Source organism: Typopeltis vanoorti, chromosome 3 (assembly GCF_054136105.1).
Source record: "Typopeltis vanoorti isolate ZY-2024b chromosome 3, IOZ_Tvanoo_1.0, whole genome shotgun sequence".
NCBI classification, from domain to species: domain Eukaryota; kingdom Metazoa; phylum Arthropoda; class Arachnida; order Uropygi; family Thelyphonidae; genus Typopeltis; species Typopeltis vanoorti.
In genome coordinates, this window is record NC_143551.1 from 39,339,324 (window position 1) to 39,359,460 (window position 20,137).

The 20,137-nt window shown below is 36.9% G+C and overlaps 1 protein-coding gene across 1 annotated transcript in view; it reads right to left on the minus strand.

The window, feature by feature from the left end:
• The window catches only part of LOC150108066 (tRNA (carboxymethyluridine(34)-5-O)-methyltransferase alkbh8-like), a 249,687-nt gene that overhangs the window by 95,556 nt on the left and 133,994 nt on the right, over positions 1-20,137 (minus strand). Inside the window, exon 7 of the mRNA XM_090415571.1 lies at positions 15,066-15,193. Coding sequence (XP_090271697.1) covers positions 15,066-15,193 — 128 coding nt within the window. The remainder of the gene's footprint in view (positions 1-15,065; positions 15,194-20,137) is intronic.

Sequence of the window (20,137 nt, forward strand, 5' to 3'; positions counted from 1 at the left end):
ACCCACAAACCTTCAACCTATCCTCATAGGGAGTATCCCACAGATCTGTCACCATCGTGGTCACTTGTCTCTGAATCTTTTTGACCACTTCCTGGTCCCCAAGAAACCCAGGTGGCCAAATCTGTGTGAATAGTAAAGATGTGGCCAAATTACAGCTTTATAATGAGGGTTAATACCTTCCTTAACTTTACTTGTTACTTAACATGGTTTTCAACATTGAAGTAATTCGTTGAGCTATTTTGCCAACTTTTGCAATATGCCCTCTGAACTCTTTGTCCACCATTATTCCCAAGTCCGTAGCCTCATCAATTTCCTGTAAACTAATACAATTAATATGATACACCATATGCAACCTTTTCAAACCGAAGTCCATAACCTTATATTTTGCAACATTAAATTGACAATCATTATCTTTTGCCCACAATGCCAATTTATTTAAATCATCCTGCAAGATATTTACATCACCTTTATCAATTAATGCTCTCCCCAGTTTTGCATCATCAGCAAACAACTAAATATGTTCCCTATGTTATTGATATACAGATTAAAGAGTAGTGGTCCTAGTACCAAACACTCAGGTACTCCATTAGTCACCATCATTCTCCTGGACTCCATCATGTCTGTCTGTCAGCCATCCCCCTATCCATACTACTAGTCTCATATCCATTCCCATCCTCTCCAGTTTTTGTAATAGTTTTCCATGTGGTATTCTGTCAAATGCCTTGGAAAAGGCAACTAGTATCATGGTGTAGCCATTACCTTTATCCAATTCTGCTGTCACTTTATTATAAAATGTGAATAAGTTACTAAGAGGACCTACCCTTTACAAAGCCATGCTGCCCACTATAAAGTATCACATTCCTATACGCTCATTGTTGTATTTTACTTTTCATCAACTTTTCGAATATTTTAACAACCACTCCCGATATACTAACTGGTCTGTAGCTTGCTACCTCTGTCTTGGAGCCACCTTTATGCAATGGTACTATCTTACCCTCTTTCCTCTCCCTGCCGGAGCTGATATGCCATCCATACCAGTCCTGCTGCTGTGTTCACACTCATAATTTTTAATATGCTGAACACCTCCTGTTTATCGACCTCAATGTTCATATGCATCTCTGTAACATCAGCAACTGTAAAATCAAAAATGGGTACCAACAGTTCTGGTTGCAAAAGCAGATACCCATACTTTATCGTGGATTGTGGGCTGTAGTAAAATGTTTTTAATCGCATTTGTATAATTTAGTGGAATGTGGGGTTCAGCGCAGTCACAAATCTTTTAACTAAAAAAAAAAAAAAAACTGACTGCAAATAGCTGATCACGGTCATTTAAGAATGCTGATGGCAAATATAGAGCCAAATATCAGTAAATGATACATCTTTGCGAAATGATCACTCAGCAACTCAACTATATCTTTTGCTTCAGTCACCTTCCTACCATGAGCAGTGTTTAAAGTCATTCTACCATAGTCATTTTTCCTCTTACTTGCTACATAGCGAAAAAATTCTTGGGTTTACTTTGGCCTGTTTGGCTAATTCTTTCTCATAGTTTGATTTGGCCATCCTTAATATACTAGTTACCCCTTCTTGCTTGCACTTTGTACTGCTCACGAGTATGCTGATCACTGTTTTTATATATTTCCTCCACAATGATTTCTTTTTTTGCAGTTCTTGCTTTATATCCCTACTCATCCACTTAATTTCAACTTGGTTTATCCTCTTGACCTTGGGTATGCAGTCTGATACTGTTACTCTCAAGCAATCTCTGACCACTTGCCATGCACTACTGGCATTCTTTCCTTAGATTCTCAAGCCATGGTATTGTTCAAAGATTACTTCTGAGTCTCTCATAATCACCAGCCTTGAAGTTGAACATAAATCCCTTCTTGACAGAGAACTCTTAAGTGTTTGGCAACTTCCCAGAACAAGAATGCATGATCACTCTCCTCAATTGGAGGTTGAGCATCTACCTTGGTTATTGATACATCTTATCTTCTGATGCTATTATCAGAACGAACACCCTCAAACATCCTGTCTCTTCTATAACATGTTGTTTATTGTAATTATCTCTTAGCAACTGTATAAATCCCATTTCCATCTTGCCATGCCCCCTTTCCTCCCTCCAGTTTATGTCTCCACAGTTAAAGTCTCTCATAATAATCTGATACATGGTATCCACATTACTTTTAAACACTTCCTGCAAAACTCTCATTCATATTTTGTGCAATACCAATCAATGATTCTGCTACATAATCCTGCCTTGAATCCTTATTATCAGTCACTTCATTCTTTCGCAACTCACATTTCTTATATTCACTTACAAAACATGAGGATGTTTAAGGGTCAAAGCTATATAACTGAGAGGAGACCTCCACATAGCCTTTAAAAGAATGCAGAGAACCGATCAGGGCTTCTGACCTAATGTTCAATTCTCACCTTCTCGTGGTGTACCCTGTCAGGTATCTAACAGGGTGCAACACGAGATACTTAACGAATGAGGATGGCTGGCAATTTGGGATTTAGCCGACCAAATTGTATTCTTATTGGCTTAAACCAAAATTTCAAATGATGATACAACATGACAGAATTTCATGCTGGCTGGGGCGTCGCCCGTTGTTTTTGCCAGAGAACCAGGGCAAACAGCAAAAAGTCAGTTACTGGAGCAAATCCTAAAACCCAACCCAACTCAACATCACCAGAGTTCAAGATCGGTGCTATAAACATAAGAAGCCAGAATGGCAAAGAAATGGAGCTAGCTGAGGAATTGAATAAGTACCAGATCGACATAATAGAGGTGACTGAAACAAAAAAGGCAAACGCTTAAGAGATCTTTCTCAGCAATAAATACAAAATGTTATATTCAGGCAATGACAATCAAGAAAAAGAAGGGGTAGCCATAATAAATACGAGGAACAATGAGACTTATTTGTGCCTATGGGTCCCACAGAAGTTCTACTAAGGTAGAAGTGGAGAAAGTTTTTGAGGCTTTAGAGAAAGTAACTGAAACAATGAAAAATGAAATGTTGGTGCTTGTTGAGGATCTAAATAGCAGAGTAAGAAATGATTGTTAGACATACAAAAATATTTTGGGAAAATTTAGAGAAAAGAGCAAAGCTAATAATAATGGCAAATACCTGTTGGATTTCTGCTCAGGACATGGACTGGTTATTACTAACACAATGTTCCAACATAAAAATGTGCACAAATTCACATGGAGAGAAGAGCCAGGGAATAAGAAAAGTCTCACTGACTATGTTATTGTTGATAGTGATCTTTTCTCACTGGTGCAAGACACCAGAGTATACAGAGGATTTGAAAGTGAGTGATCACCATTTAGTCTTGAGAGCAGGATAAAATTGAATTTCATATTGAAAAGATGAACGTGTAAGAAAGTTTTAAAGAGAATTAAAGTTGAGCAGCTCTCAGACGTGAACTGTAGACTAAAATACACAAATATTATTCAAGAAAAAATGAAAGAGTTTGAGAACAGCAACCAAACCTTGGAGATTCAGTGGCAAGCCCTGAAGAAAACACTGATTGATTCAGTCAGAGGGGAATGTGGTGAGGTTGTCTACAAGGATAGAAAAATCAGAACTCCATGGTGGACATAGGAAGTTAAAGAGGCAGTGAAGGAAAAGAAGAAAGCATATCAAAAGTTCCTGGCAAATAAGTCAGCTTGTGCTCTTAGAGAATACAGAGACAAATGTAAGTCTGTAAATGTAAATGGAGACAAATGTAAATGTAAATGGAGGAAAGAGTATTGTAAAAGGAATTAGTGATGATAAAGATGTCATGAAAACACTAGAAAGACATATCCTTGCAGTATGGAATAATTACTTCAAAAAATTGCTAAATGAAATACTTGAAATAGAAAAAGCCATCAAAAGCCTGAAATGTGGAAAGGCAGCTGGAGTAGATGATATTCGACCACAAATGCTCACGTATGCAGGTATAAAAGTCTTACAGTGGCTTCACTGCATAGTTCAAAAAGCCTCGATAGAGTGTCGAATTCCAGATAATTGGAATAGAGCTCTCATAATACCCATATATAAAAAGGAAAATAAAACTGAATGTGAGAATTATAGAGATATTTCCCTACTGAGTGTTCCTGGTGAGATATATACAAGTATACTTGAGAAACGGTTGAGAAGGATTATGGAAGAGCAGCTTGGTGAAGAACAAGCTGGATTCAGGCCAAATAGAGGATGTCAGGATCAGATTTTCACTTTATGACAGAGAGTTGAGAAATCATGTGAATATAACAAACATCTGTATTTAAGTTTTGTCGATCTGGAAAAGGCATATGACAAGGTGCCAGGAGGGGGGGGAGAGAGAGAGAGAGAGAGAGAGAGAGAGAGAGAAGCTATTCAAAATGCTATGGTTATACGGTGTCATTATATCAAGCAATACTTAGTCTTTGTTTGAGTTGTAAGTGAGCAGGTAGAATTGAAGGAAGTGTAGGAATATGGTTTAATGTGAAATTTGGTGTCAGACAAGGATGCACATTATCTCCACTGTTTATTCATTATCTATATGGATCGCATTATGAAGGAAAGTGGTATTAAACCTGATATCAAAATTGGAGATGTTAATCTCAGCTCTTTGCTTTATGCAGATTATGTTATACTTTTAAGTAAATCTGCTACAAGTCTGCAAGATTCCCTGACTAAAGTGAATAACTGTTGTAATAGGTATGGTATGAAGGTCAGCATTAAAAAGACAATGAAAATAGACAGAAACATTGAAAATATCAAGTGCATTGTGAACGGAGAACTAATTGAACAAGTAAAACCTTTTAGCTACTTAGGCACGATTTTTAGTGAAGATGGTAAGTTAAATATGGAAATAGACAACAGAACCAACAAAGCTGGTATGGAATGGTAGGAAGTCAACTGAATAAATTGATATGGAATAAGAGAGAAATTAGCCAAAACACTAAATTAGCTGTATACAAGACAGTATTCAAGCCAATTTTAACTTATGGATCTGAGAGCTGGGTCAGAAGTAAAACACTTGACCAAAGACTAGAGACCGCAGATATGAGAGTCCTGAGAAAGATTAAGGGCATGAACTGATGGCATCAATGGCAATATCGTATTAAAAATGAGGATATTAGGAAAGAACTTGATAATGTCAGCATCCAGGAATGCATTAGCAGAACTAATCTCAGGTGGTATGGTCACTTAAACAGAATGGGAGAGGAAAGATTAGCCAAGCAAGCGTTCTCTGTCAGGTTGGCAGGAAAAAGACCCAGAGGAAGACCAAGATATAGGTGGATTGATACAGTAAAAAGTTGCTTAGAAGATAGAAATATAAGATCTGATAATGTTGTAGTCTTGACAGATAACAGACTGATTTGGAAGAAAATTGTAGACAGGAAGTTAGTAATGATGTAATTTTTCATGTAGTACTATCATATCCTGTACCGCCCTAGAGAGTATATATCAGGTATTTCATGATGATGACTTACTAAACATTTCTGATAAATATTTTCTCCGTTCTCACTCTCTCGTACCACAAACCATTCACTTTAGGCAACGAATACATTAAACACACGATACATTGAACTAAGTTCCATACGTTGATATCAGTAAGCATCGATTTCTTGGTCACCATTTTTCTCATGCGTATTGGTGCAATAATGAAAAACAATTCTGAAAAGAATATCACTTAATAATAGATGACTGAACAACATGACCTAACTACAAAGTCAAAAATAAACAAAATACCACCAAATATATATAACAATTTTGTTATTATCTACTAAAAAATAATAACTTAGCTGAGCAACACATGTAGAGTTCACTACTCAAAATGACACCACCTACATATGCCACATACATCCTCTGGCACTACAAAGGTACCAAATTGAACTGACCTCCAGAACTTTTACTCCTCCTTTTTATGGTAAGACTATTGCTTCAGCTCATCGAATCCTAACACTTAATCTGAATGATTCAGAAATTATTTCACTATCATGAAGGTCCTCATCCCCCATTCTGTTTGGAATCCCCATTCACTTTCCAAGCTCTAGCTCAAAAGAAAGTATATCAAAGCAATCAAAGGAAAAATTAAGCTTACCATAAGTGGCTCGCATCAAGACTCGCCCAGTTTAATACTCTCCATACACTATAGCATGCAACAAATGCAAAACAGTCATCAGAGGATATAAATCTGATGACCAAGGGAAATCACCACTTACCATACTGGAATCTAAGCACCATATGCCTCCTGTAGTTTTTCAACATAAAGACATCAGAAAATCGCTAAATAACTTGGACACAAAATAGTCTCTTGATCCTGATGGTATCTCTCCACTTGTTCTCAAACACGTGCTTCAGACACCCATCCTGTATCATCTCTACAATCTATTATACATGGCAGATAGGCAGGTATTTATCTCAACATGGGGAAGCCAGCCTATTCCTAAAAAGGGAGATAGAAGTCTACTGTCAAAACTACCAACAAACAGGCATTGCCTTAGTCGTCTCCAAAATAATGAGGAAAATCATCAATAGTCAACTTATCTGCTACCTAGAGGCCCATCAATTAATCAGCGACCACTAGTATGGATTCTACCATTCAAGATGCACTGCTGATCTCTTAGCTTACATCACCCACCACTAGACATGTGCAATGGAAAGGTTCTGCAAAACTTGTGTTGTCTGTCACTCTTGACATTTCCAGAGCTTTAGATCCTGTCTGGCATCATGGCTTGCTAAACAAACTACCATCCTTTGGTCCACCTACCGTGACCAGGTTGCTAATTTCCTCTCTGGTCATTCACGATTGATGACCCCTCTTTAAACTTCACCACCAATGCCGGAGTATTGTCCTATCACCTGTCCTCTTTCTTATGTACATAAACAACCTGCTCTCAGTTACCACTAATCCTATCCACGGGTTTGCAGACAATAGTACTCTCCACTTATCCTACTCATTTGACAAACCATTCAGTTTCAGTCTGCAGATAATCCAAGCATCGAGATTATCTACAGCTAGTGCCTTAAACAATGATCTATGTACTATCCTGCAATGGGATGAGGAAAATCTGGTCACGCTCAATGCCACCAAAACACAGTTTTGCCTGTTCTCTTTCAAAAGAAATATGAGTTCACATTTCCTTACCCTCAATACACAAATCACCAGACAAGATCAGATCTCTCTCTCTCTCTGCTTGGACTAATATTAACCTCCAGCCTCTCCTAGCACAAACACATCTCAACAGTATTTTCCTCAGCATCCAAAAAACTAGGCAGTCTTTCATTCAAGATGCTATTTTACACCCAATCAACTCTTAACAATATACAAACCCCAAATCTGCCTATGCTTAGAATACTTCTCATGTGTTTGGGATGAAGCACTTAAAAACTTCCCTAAAAATTCTTGATGCTGTCCAGAGGAGAGCAGTTTGCCTCACAGACAATCTCTCTCTCTCTCTCTCTTACAAATTCACTTCAACCTCTATCTAACAGATGCAGTGTTTTAGCTCTGCATCTATTCTACAAGTACTTCAATAGTCATTATTCCAATGAACTAGCAACCATCATTCCTCCACTTTCTGTTGCACCTTTTAATACTAGAGAAGCAGCTGTCCAGCACACCTTTATTGTGCAACTGCAAATACACCGAACCCACTTTTCTTCTCCCTCTTTCATTCCATATACCTGCATCCTCTGAAACAGCCTATCACAAGAAGTATTTTATTTCCAAACGGCTACAACCTGCAACTCTTCAAAAAATTATGTCAACAGACCTCTATGACTTCTATCTGACTCCTCACCTGCACCACAGACACAGCACTGATGTGCTTATAGGTCTATCGTGTATGGGATCAATATTAAAAAAGGTAACAGTTAAATAAAGGTGACATAGAGATCCTGCATGATGATTTAAATACACAGACAGTTGTTGGTAAGAGATAGCAGTTGCTAGTTCAATGTGGTATATGATTAAACACTCTGGGATGAGAAGATTAAAAATGGACAAAGCTGTGACTTGGGTGTGAAAGAACAAAATGATAAACAGAGATGATGAAGTTATCATTCTTCTTTATAAGGCTGCTCTGATATGACCACATCTGGACTACTGTGCACGGATTTGATGGCTTGGGTTTCCTGTAGACGAGGAGGTGATTAGGGTATGACAGGACTGTAGAATGCTCCCTATATGGATAGACTAAATTTTTTGTGGTTACATATTTTGGTTGATAGACTGAAGAAACATTATATGATAGAAACATACATTACTAAAGGACCTTTATAGGACAGATGTAAAAAAAATTTAATACACACAAAAAAGGAGCAAACAAGAGATAACCTCTGAAGTGTGTTAGCAAGGGCACAAGGATTAGAATATTTTGTTTCAACAATAGTGAATGAACAGAATGGGTTATCAGCAGCAGTTGTGAGTTCATGGCATGCAAATGAGCCTAAAATGAGTTATGATAAGCTAAGAATCCAATAGTAATAGTCTCCATAACTTTTGTCAATAATCATTATACTTTAATTTTTAATTATAATTTCATTTTACATTTTAATTTTGTTACACAGTCTTTTGTGGAGAGAAGACATGCTATTAATATGATTTTCATTATTCCACAAAAATAAAGTATCACACAAAATAAGAAACTCATTTTTTTTTCTCAACTAGTTTCATGAAATTTTAATTAAATTAATTAAAACATTTTACTCCTCCTCATCCCTCCAGGAATAAAGCTTGCTTTACCTGGATGACCACACTAATAAAGTGATAATTAAATAGCTCAACCAAGTCATCTGCTTCAGTCTCTTAAATGCTCCTCCTACTGGCAAGTCAGAAGTCTCTTCTCGTATTCTAATTTTTCTCTCTTTACTACATTGGTCACTTTTCTATTCTTCTATTCTATTTTCTATTCTTCTTTTCTAGGCTTATATTCCTCATGTAACTGTTTTCACCTCTCTCTCTCTCTCTCTTTATATGTCTTCTTTAATTTCTTTTCATCTGCAATTCTTATTATTTTCTCTAGTCATCTACTTGACTCCAAATCACTTGATTTTTTTCACTTGAGATATATTATCTGCCACTATTGTCAACAATTTTTTCTTAAGTATCTTCTATGCATTACTGACCTCTGTTCCTTCAAATTCTTTCATCCCATTGTATTGCCTCAAGCCAGTTTTTAAGTCTATGAGAGCTGCTTGGCTTATATTTCCAGATGAATTTCATCTGCCTTGATACTTCTGCATGCCTATTTTTCCTCTAAGTCTGGACTATCTGGTCACTCTCTCAACAACTGGGAGCAAGTATGACACCTCAGTCACTATCAGATCCTCTGGTACTACCAAGACAAAAAATTTTGATCCTCATGTTCCTTCCAAATGCTGCCTGAGACAGTTGTCACTCAAGAAGTCCAATAATTCAGTTACCTTAGTACTACTGTATGCTATTTCCTCAGACCAGTTTACATTGCTATAGATGAAGTCCCTCCATCATTCACTTATCACTTTCCAAACTTATTTATCTAAACATTTCCTGCTCATCACCATCTATATTCCTGGTCTATAGCAACATCCTACTATATATTTTGTACTATAAACATCTATCACACACCATATACTCTCAAAACCATTTGTGTTATATTTCCACTGCAATTCTCCACCTGAGAGGGCACAATTTATCTCTTATCATGAGTAACACTTCACAATCACATTTACCTTCCCTATCATGCCGAAATATGGTATATCTCTCAATTTCTATTAATTCCTTCAAGTTCTATCGATGTCAAAACATCCTCCTCACATAACCAAGTTTCACCGATCTTGCTATACAATTCACACTATCTCAGGTCATTTGTGCCAACCATCACTGTTATCTCTTTTATATTTTCACCTTGTTTCATTGTTATTGCCACACTATCACTCCTTCTGACAAGCATTCCTCTGGTTTTCTACACATCCTGAATCATCAAATCTCCAAATGTGACACTCCAAACAGCTTCATTCATTCATTCTTCTCTCACTGGCATCTGTGACACCCTTCTGTTTTTAATCTCTCTTTCCTTTTTCTCCCACTTTTCCTCCTTTCTCTCATTTCTTCTCAATAGTGTGTTTGGGAACAAGGGATAGGAAGATTCTCACACCTTCTCTCTCTCTCTCTCTCTCTCCCTTGCTCTCTTGCACCCTTCTCTCATTCTTCTTCTTCTTCTCTTCAAGAATTAGGCATTTGCCTGTTCCAGCTTCACTGGTCTTTCCATCATCTTGCTGCTGGTCTTCTTCTCTCTCTCTCTCTCCCTTGGTAGCTGATATCTTTCCATCATAAATAGATGTTCTTTCCATTTCTCTCTATATCTTTGCATCTATAACGTTGATCTTTGCATTTATGTTATAAATATCTAGTTCTATCTATGTTATAAATCTGAAAACAAACCCCAACTCAACATCACCAGAGTTAAAGATCGGTACTATCAACGTGAGAAGCCTGAATGGCAAAGAAATGGAGCTAGCTGAGGAATTAGATAAGTACCAGATCGACATAATAGGGGTGACTGAAACAAAAAAGACCAAAACTGGTGAGATCTTTCTGAGCAATAAATACAAAATGTTATATTCAGGCAATAACAATCAAGGAAAAGAAGGAGTAGCCATAGTATTCAACACAAAATACGAGGCTAATCTTCTTGAATGGCAGTCAGTCTCAAGTAGAGTAATGTGGGCAAATATGAGAATGGGGAACTGGACAATGAGACTTATTTGTGCCTATGTCCCACAGAAGGTTCTACTAAGGTAGAAGTGGAGGAATTTTTTGAGGCTTTAGAAAAAGCAACTGACACAATGAAAAAGGAAAAGTTGGTCCTTGTTGGGGATCTAAATAGTAGAGTAGGAAATGATTGTGAGACATACAAAAATATTTTGGAAAAATTTGGAGAAAAGAGCAAAGCTAATAATAATGGCAAATATCTGTTGGATTTCTGCTCAGGACATGGACTGGTTATTACTAACACCATGTTCCAACATAAAAATGTGCACAAATTCACATGGAGAGAAGAGGCTAGGAATAAGAAAAGTCTCATTGACTATGTTATTGTTGATAGTGAAGTTTTCTCCCTGGTGCAGGACACCAGAGTGTACAGAGGATTTGAAATTGGAAGTGATCACTATTTAGTCTTGAGCAGGATAAAATTGAATTCCGTATTGAAAAGAATAACATGTAAGAAAGTTTTAAAGCGAATAAAAGTTGAGCAGCTCTCAGATGTAAACTGTAGACTAAAATACAGAAATATTATTGAAAAGAAAATGAAAGTGTTTGAGAACAGGAATCAAACCTTGGAGATTCAGTGGCAAACTCTGAAGGAAACATTGATTGATTCTGCCAGAGAGGCATGTGGTGAGGTTGTGCAAAGATAAAAAAATCAGAACTTCCTGGTGGACACAGGAAGTTAAAGAGGCAGTGAAGGAAAAGAAGAAAGCATATCAAAAGTTCCTGGCAAATAAGTCAGCTTTTACTCTTACAGAATACAGAGACAAATGTAAGAAAGCTAAACAGTGTGTAAAACTAGCTAAACAAAAGTCATGGGAGGACTTTGGCAAGAATATAGAAAATAAATATCAAGAAGGTGGCAAAATATTCTGGAGGTTGTTGAAGAAGCTTAGGAATGGAGGAAAGAGTGCTGTAAAAGGAATTAGAGATGATAAAGGTGAAATGAAATCAGGAGAAAATGATATCCTTGAAGTATGGAGTAATTACTTTGAAAAACTGCTAAATGAAACAAGCAGTGATGACAGCACAGTGATAAAAAACACTGACCAGGCATGCAGTCAGGAATACATATCCATACTTGAAGTAGAAAAAGCCATCAAAGGCTTGAAATGTGGAAAGGCAGCAGGAGTAGATGATATTCGACCAGAAATGCTGAAGTATGGTGGTATAAGAGTCTTACAGTGGCTGCACTGCATAGTTCAGAAAGCCTGGACAGAGGGACGAATTCCCGATGATTTGAGTAGAGCTCTCATCGTACCCATATACAAAAAGGGAAATAAAACTGAATGTGAGAATTACAGAGGTATTTCCCTACTGAGTGTTCCTGGCAAGATCTATGCAAGTATACTTGAGAAACGGTTGAGAAGAATTGTGGAAGAAAAGCTTGGTGAAGAACAAGCTGGATTCAGGCCAAATAGAGGCTGTCAGGATCAGATCTTCACTTTACGACAAATAGTCGAGAAAGCATGGGAATATAACAAAGATCTGTATTTAAGTTTTGTCGATTTGGAAAAGGCATATGACAAGGTGCCAAGAGAGAAGCTATTCAATACGCTGTTATATGGTGTCAATGGGGCATTATATCAAGCAATACTTAGTCTTTATTTGAGTTGTGAGTCAGCAGTTAGAATTGAAGGAAGTACAGGAAGATGGTTTAATGTTAAATCTGGTGTGAGACAAGGATGTACATTATCCCCTCTGTTATTCATTATCTATATGGATCACATTATGAAGGAATGTGGTATTAAACCTGATATCAAAATTGGAGATGTTAATGTCAGCTCTTTGCTTTATGCGGATGATGTTATACTTCTAAATAAATCCAATACAAGTCTGCAAGATTCTCTGACTAAATTGAATAGCTGTTGTAATAGATATGGTATGAAGGTCAGCAATAAAAAGACAAAGACAATGAAAATAGGCAGAATCATTGAAAATTTCAACTGTGTTGTGAATGGAGAACCTGTGGAACAAGTAAAACATTTCAGCTACTTAGGCACAATTTTTACTGAAGATGGTAAACTAAATATAGAAATAGACAACAGAATCAGCAAAGCTGATATCGTGGGAAGTCAATTGAATAAATTCATATGGAATAAGAAAGAAATTAGTCGGAACACTAAATTAGCTGTATACAAGACTGTGTTCAAACCAATTTTAATTTATGGATCTGAGAGCTGGGTCAGAAGTAAAACACTTGACCAAAGACTAGAGACCGCAGATATGAGAGTCCTGAGAAAGATTAGAGGCGTGAACAGATTGCATCAATGGCAATATCATATTAAAAATGAGGATATTAGGAAAGAACTTGACATTGTCAGCATCCAGGAATGCGTTAGCAGAGCTAATCTCAGGTGGTATGGTCACTTAAATAGAATGGGAGAGGAAAGATTAGCAAAACAAGTGTTCTCTGCCAGGTTGGCAGGAAAACGACCCAGAGGAAGACCAAGATATAGGTGGATTGATACGGTACAAAGTGCCTTAGACGATAGAAATATAAGATCTGATAATGTTGGAGTCTTGACAAGTAACAGACTGATTTGGAGGAAAATTGTAGATAGGAAGTTAGTAATGATGTAATTTTTTCATGTAGTACTGTCATATCCTGTACACCCCTTGAGGGTACATGGCAGGAATTTGATGATGATGATGATGATGATATCTAGTTCTTTTCTGATGTCTTCATTTCTTATATTGTCCAATTTTGTACATCCTTTAATTGCTCTTAAAAATCTCATCTCTACACTTTGTATTTTACTTATCTTTCTTTTTAACAGTCCATGTTTTTGAACCATATAATAGAGTGGGAGTGACCATTACTTTTCTCATTCTTCTCATACTAACCAACTTCTAAAACCTTCCAATATCTTCATTCACTCTCCTTAACTCAGTCTCTTCATGTTTTCTATCTCCTTTTCTCAGCAGTTCTATTTCTCTCTCCACACATTCTCTTTCATCAGACATTTACTCACATAATCATGATTATCAGACAAAATATCTCTCTCTGCCACTACCCAATGTCATATCCATAGACAAATATTATTATTACACTCTTCATGGAGTCAGCAGACTCATTTTTAACGTTCTCTTCATCCTCTAACATGCTACTGGTATCTACACATGAGCACTTACCCTTTTCTGAAGAACTATCTCCACTGCTGCTGAATCCCGAGATCAAAATATCCAGTGCTTTCCACTTCCTGCATTTAATGTGCATACATGCGCGCGCGCACGCACGCACACACACACACACACACACACACACACACACACACACACACACACACACACACACACACATTCCTGTTCCTCCCGTTCCTCCCCTGTCACATTTTTAACCAATGGGATGTGTATGTCATATTCCTAGCATGCTATGAAATCCTCAATTATGCTACAAATAATGCAGTCTGTAAATGATGGTGGGTGTTTATTTCTGTTTATTAGTTGTGATAAGCCTTGTTCATTTAATTTTTTGTTTATTTTAATTGCTGTCAATTGAATTGTTAACTAGCAACTGTAATTTAAATGCTATTGTTATGTATTAAACTTTATAAATTTATATTGTTTACGTTTACTTCTATATATAAATGTATAATCCCATTTTTTTTTTCAAATGATAATGAGTTAGTAAATTGCATATGGAGATATGGTTTATCTCCCAGAAATTCTGGTTTTTCATCCTATATACAGGCAAAGTGGCCAAGAACACGTAAACAATTTACAGACAAAAATAATGTTCATAGGAAACAGCACAGTGTGCAGATGGAGGTTTAAGAAGTGGAGCAGAGTGCCCTCCTGCAATGGCTCCTTGGAGATGTTATGTAATGATAATAATAATTTACATGCAGGCAAATGAACTAATTGTAACAGGCCACAGAGATGGGATGAGACGAGTTCAAATGATGTCTCCTTTTTGAGATTTAAGATTTTACTTGCATTGTCACCAATGCTATAATATGTTACAATGCAGGTTTATGTTCCACATAAAGATCAAGTAAATAATGATTAGCAAATTTGGAAAACGACAATTCTTTTTAATGAGTAAGATATGTCTTAATAATATTAAGAAGTTGGTTAATATACAACATTTAACTGATAAAACATTAGGTATTAATGTTTATATAACTCTAATTTAAAGTTCAGAGATAGCAAGTGTTTAACTGCATAAATAACAAAGCAGGTTAAACTCATAGAAATTTTACTCTTAGATTAAATTTAATTTAATTTAGCAAAATTTCTATGCGTTTAACTCTGTTTGATTATCTATGCAGTGGATAAAAATTCCTTATATTTATTAAGAAAAAAAATAGCAAACATTTTTTACTTACCACAATAACAACTTTCATTTCTAAGAGTTCTAAATGTAAATGAAGTCCTAGAAAGCCGAGTGGATAATGTCAGTTGTTTCCCTCCTGGCTCTACAACAGGAATTACATCTGTTTTTCTAGGGGTAATTCTAAAATATAAATATACATATATAATATGATTCATATTGTGTATACACACACACACACACACAATACATATATATATATTGGGTGTTTAAGGAGGAATAGTAAATATTTTGGTAAGTGGTAGTAACGATTATTCTGAGTAAAAAAGTTCATATGAACATGTGTCCAATTGTCAACGGATACAAAGATACAGCTATCTGAAACTGTTATGTACAGCTCCAATGAGTGCGCAGCTCTCTGTAGATTAGGTGATCAGCATATCAGCTCTCTAAATCAGACAATAATTCAGGAATGCGTGATCAACAATTATTTGATTGAGCCTGTTGTGTTACCAATCAACTTACAGGGCCCATTTATCTACAATTTCTGCAAAATGAACTCCCACTACTATTGGAGGATGTTCTCTTGGCCACAAGGATTGGTATGATCCTTCAGCACTATGGATATCCTGAACATTATAGCTGTCAGGTGACACAACATCTAAATTGAACTTTCCCTGAATGATGGATCGGCCACGGTGGTCCTGTTCACTAGATATCAAGGTCTCCAGACCTCATTCCCTTAGATTTTGGTTTGTGGGAATGGATGAAAAGCGAAGTATACTAAGAAAATGTAAATACAAGAGATAAATTGATCACTCGCATTATGGATAATGCTCCCCCCTCATAAAAGACTGTCAAGATGACCTTAGAAGAACAACACATACTATTACCATAATTTTCTTTGAACATTTATTATGACTGTAAATTATAGTATTTTTAAATTATTTGTGTTTTGTATCATTCAGACAGTCAATAAAAACAAATAATAAGTAATATAACATTCTTTAATACCTCTCTAATAGCTTTTTACATGCAGTTTCAAACAGCTCAGAAATGTCTCCACATTCAGTGGCAATTGGACACACGCTTATATAAACTTTTTTTACTCAGAATAATCAATACCATCACCCCAAACATCCTGTATATAACATTAATCAAATATAAATCCAACTTTTGTCAGTCTAATTTCATATTAAATGTGAATGTACCTAATTTTACACACACACACACACACACACACACACACACACACACACACACACACACACACACACACACACAATATTATTATTATTATTACATGACACCTCCAGGGAGTCCAAAGACTCTTCGAGAGAGGGCACCTACTCCACAACTCTCCATCTCCACCACTCAATCCACCAACTACTTTCATCATGTACACCAAATGCCATTTACTGCTGACCACCACCACTTTCACAGACAGTCACAAAAACCCACGGCAGGATTCGAAACCGCGGCCTTTTGGCTGGAGAACAGATATGCTAACCACTTGGCCAACCAGGCCGGCATATATTTCTACTTCTTCCATACATATATTAGGCAAAGAAATTTGGTTTTCTATACCTAAATTTACTACGTAATGGGAGATTAATTTTATTTCCAGTGTGCTATACCTTGTAATTGTGACTGTGTGAATCATCTGGCAATGTTCTCCTTCTCTATAGTTTTTAAGGGGGGGGGGATCAATTTTCAGTAGGGAAAAAAACCTGTGACTTCAATATGAGACTGACTAATTATGAGACTTAATTGAAAAACCCATACTGGCAAATGCCATGTCATCCTTACACTATGGAGATACTCTGAACTAAAGATCAAGATATGTCATTCTTCTGACTCTGCTACTGAGAGAGAGTATATATTCCTTTATTATGGGATATGCAGTCACTTTTAAGGATCAACACTAGACAGATAAGAGAGCACCACGATACAGCCAGTAAGAAATGATGAGAATGCAAAGTTAGGGCATTCAACCTCATATCCAATCCTCACCTTCCTGTGGTGAATGCACCTCATTATTAGGTGTCCATCCAGATACTGAAAGAATGAATCACAGGCTCATAATTTGGGCTTGTCATTAATTCTACATACCTAACTGTATTCTGTACAGTTAGGTACCGAATACTGTATTCTGTACTGACATCATCATCATCAAATTCCTGATATATACCCTCAAGGGAGTGCACAGGATATGACAGTACTACATGAAAAATTTACATCATTACTAACTTCCTATCTACAATTTTCCTCCAAATCAGTCTGTTAAATGTCAAGACTCCAATATTATCAGATCTTATATTTCTGTCTTCTAAGGTACTTTTTACTGTATCAATCCACCTATACCCTGGTCTTCCACTGGGTCTTTTTCCTGTCAACCTAGCAGAGAATAGTTGTTTTGCTAATCTATCCTCTCCCATTCAGCTTAAGTGACCATACCACCTGAGATTAGCTCTGCTAATGCATTTTTGGATGCTGACAATATCAAGTTCTTTCCTAATATCCTCATTTTTTAATATGACATTGCCATTGTCATATTAAATGACAAGATTATGGGGATGAATGGATGGCATCATCTGTTCATCCTCCTAATCTTTCTCAGGACTCTCATATCTGCGGTCGCTAGTCTTTGGTCAAGTGTTTCACTTCTAAACCAGCTCTCAGATCCATAAGTTAAAATTGGTTTGAACATTGTCTTGTATAGAGCTAATTTAGTGTTTTGGCTAATTTCTCTCTTATTCCATATAAATTTATTCAGTTGACTCCCTACCAATACCAGCGTTGTTGATTCTGTTGTCTATTTCCAAATTTAACTTACCATCTTCACTAAAAATCGTGCCCAAGTAGCTAAAAAGTTTTACTTGTTCAATTAGTTCTCCGTTGACAATGCATTTTCAATGTTTCTGCCTATATTCATTGTCTTTTGTCTTTTTAATGCTGACCTTCATACCATATCTATTACAACAGTTATGCAATTTAGTCAGGGAATCTTGCAAACTTGTAGCAGATTTATTTAGAAGTATAACATCATCCACATAAAGCAAAGAGCTGAGATTAACACCTCCAATTTTGATATCAGCTTTAACACCACTTTCCTACATAATGTGATCCATATAAGAGAGGAGATAATTTACATCCCTGTCTGACACCAGATTTAATATTAAACCATCTTCCTGTACTTACTTCAATTATAACTGCTGACTTACAACTCAAATAAAGACTAAGTATTGCTTGATATAATGCCCCATTAACACCATATAACTGTATTTCTCGTAGACAGACTTATACGTTGGTTATGCATTATTAAATCACTTAAGGAATTGAACAACGTACATACGAATATAAATTAAATTACACTTTAATAAATATTTCCGATATTTCGGCAACGTCACGTTGCCATCTTCAAAAGGAACTTGCAAAAATATGCACGTGCATTATAGGCACTACAACACAGTAACTGAGAATGAAGAGATGAAGCTATTGTTCTCCTAAAAGTGCTGATGGTGTCCTCTAGCGAGCTAAGTAGGTGTTCTTGGCCGTTGGGCTGAAGGTCTGCTGATGTAAGCCTCCCAAATTTGGGGAAGTCTCATACAACCAAATTTGTTCAGGTTTGGAGAGTTTCTTAGAGCTGAGGATGATTCCATAAATAGTCTTTCGAATTTGTATTTGCTATGTATTACTGTATTACTGTAGCTTCCTTCCACCATATTCTGTGGCGTGTATCCAGAGCATGGTCTGCAAGACCAGAATGGCTGTACTTGTGAAAACGGATGTGGTCCTTGTGTTCAGAAATTCTGATATTTGCTGTCCTGCCTGTTTGGCCAAAGTAAGACAGTTTACAGCTGCAAGGGACCTGATATACACCAGGTAGGTCTAGGGGAATTGGTTGGTCTTTAGCGGAGCGGATAAGGGATGCCAATTTTCTGTACGCCTGTAACAGGAGGTCATGTTTTTTTAAGATTTTGGTAATTTTTTCTGAGGTGCCTCGGATGTAGGGAATGGTGATGGATTTAGAGTAATCTTTGTTGTGTGTGTGGGGGGGGGGGGGGTTGTGGTTTGTAGTTTTCAATATTTTTTTAATTTTTTTTGGGGGGATAGCCATTGGCTGAGAAAGTGTTGAGGATGTGATTTAGTTCAGTGTTTAGGGCCATGTCGTTAAAACAGATTAGTTTAGCTCTGTTGTATAGTGTTTTCACCACTCCATATTGTTGTGCGGGGGGGAGGGGATTGTTGGTGAATGTATCTGCCTGTATGGGTGGGTTTTCTATAAACTGAGAAAAACCAAGGTTCCATCAGGCTGGCGGATGACTAGTGTGTCTAGGAAAGGGAGGTTGTTGTTTTCCTCTTTTTCCAGGTTGAACTTGATTCTGGGATGTTGGTTGTTTAAATGTATTAAGAAGGAGAGGAGTGATTCAGAGTCATGTGGCCAAATAGCGAAGCCAAATGGTTGTTTCTATGGGGTAGAGGCTAAGGCTTTTTCTTCAAAGGTCTCCATAAAGAAATTGGAAAAGGGTGGGGAGAGAGTGGTGAACCCATGGCTGTTCCCCTCTATATGTTTGTAGAATTTTCCCTGCCAAATGAAATAGCCTGAGTTCATTGTGAACTGAAATAGGGCTGAGATATTGGGAGAAAATTTAGCTTGGATCTAAAGCTTCCTTGAGTGGACATTTATGAATAAGGAGGAGATGACAAAGCTGACCATTATGTCAGTATGTTGGAGTGTACGGTTTTCTATGCTGGCTTTGAAGTGGGCTGAGTTAGTGGCCTTCTGCAGGAAATGAGGAATAATAAAGAATTAGTTATCACCAAAGCCGATAAGGGAAATGCAACGGTATTACTTAACCAAAAGGACTACACAGGTTAGCTTAATGCTCTTCTATTAAATCGGGCTACTTAACTTCCTATCGAATACAATCCCACCAACTCACAAATTAGAAAACTTCACAGGCTCCTTAAGAAAGTCACTTCTTGGCCTGTAGAAGTTATCAACAGATTAAAGCCGTTTAACTCTATACCCCCTCCCCTGTATTTACAGACTCCCAAAAATACATAAAGAAAATGTGCCATTACATCCCATAGTGGATGGCACTGATTCCCCCACATACAAAT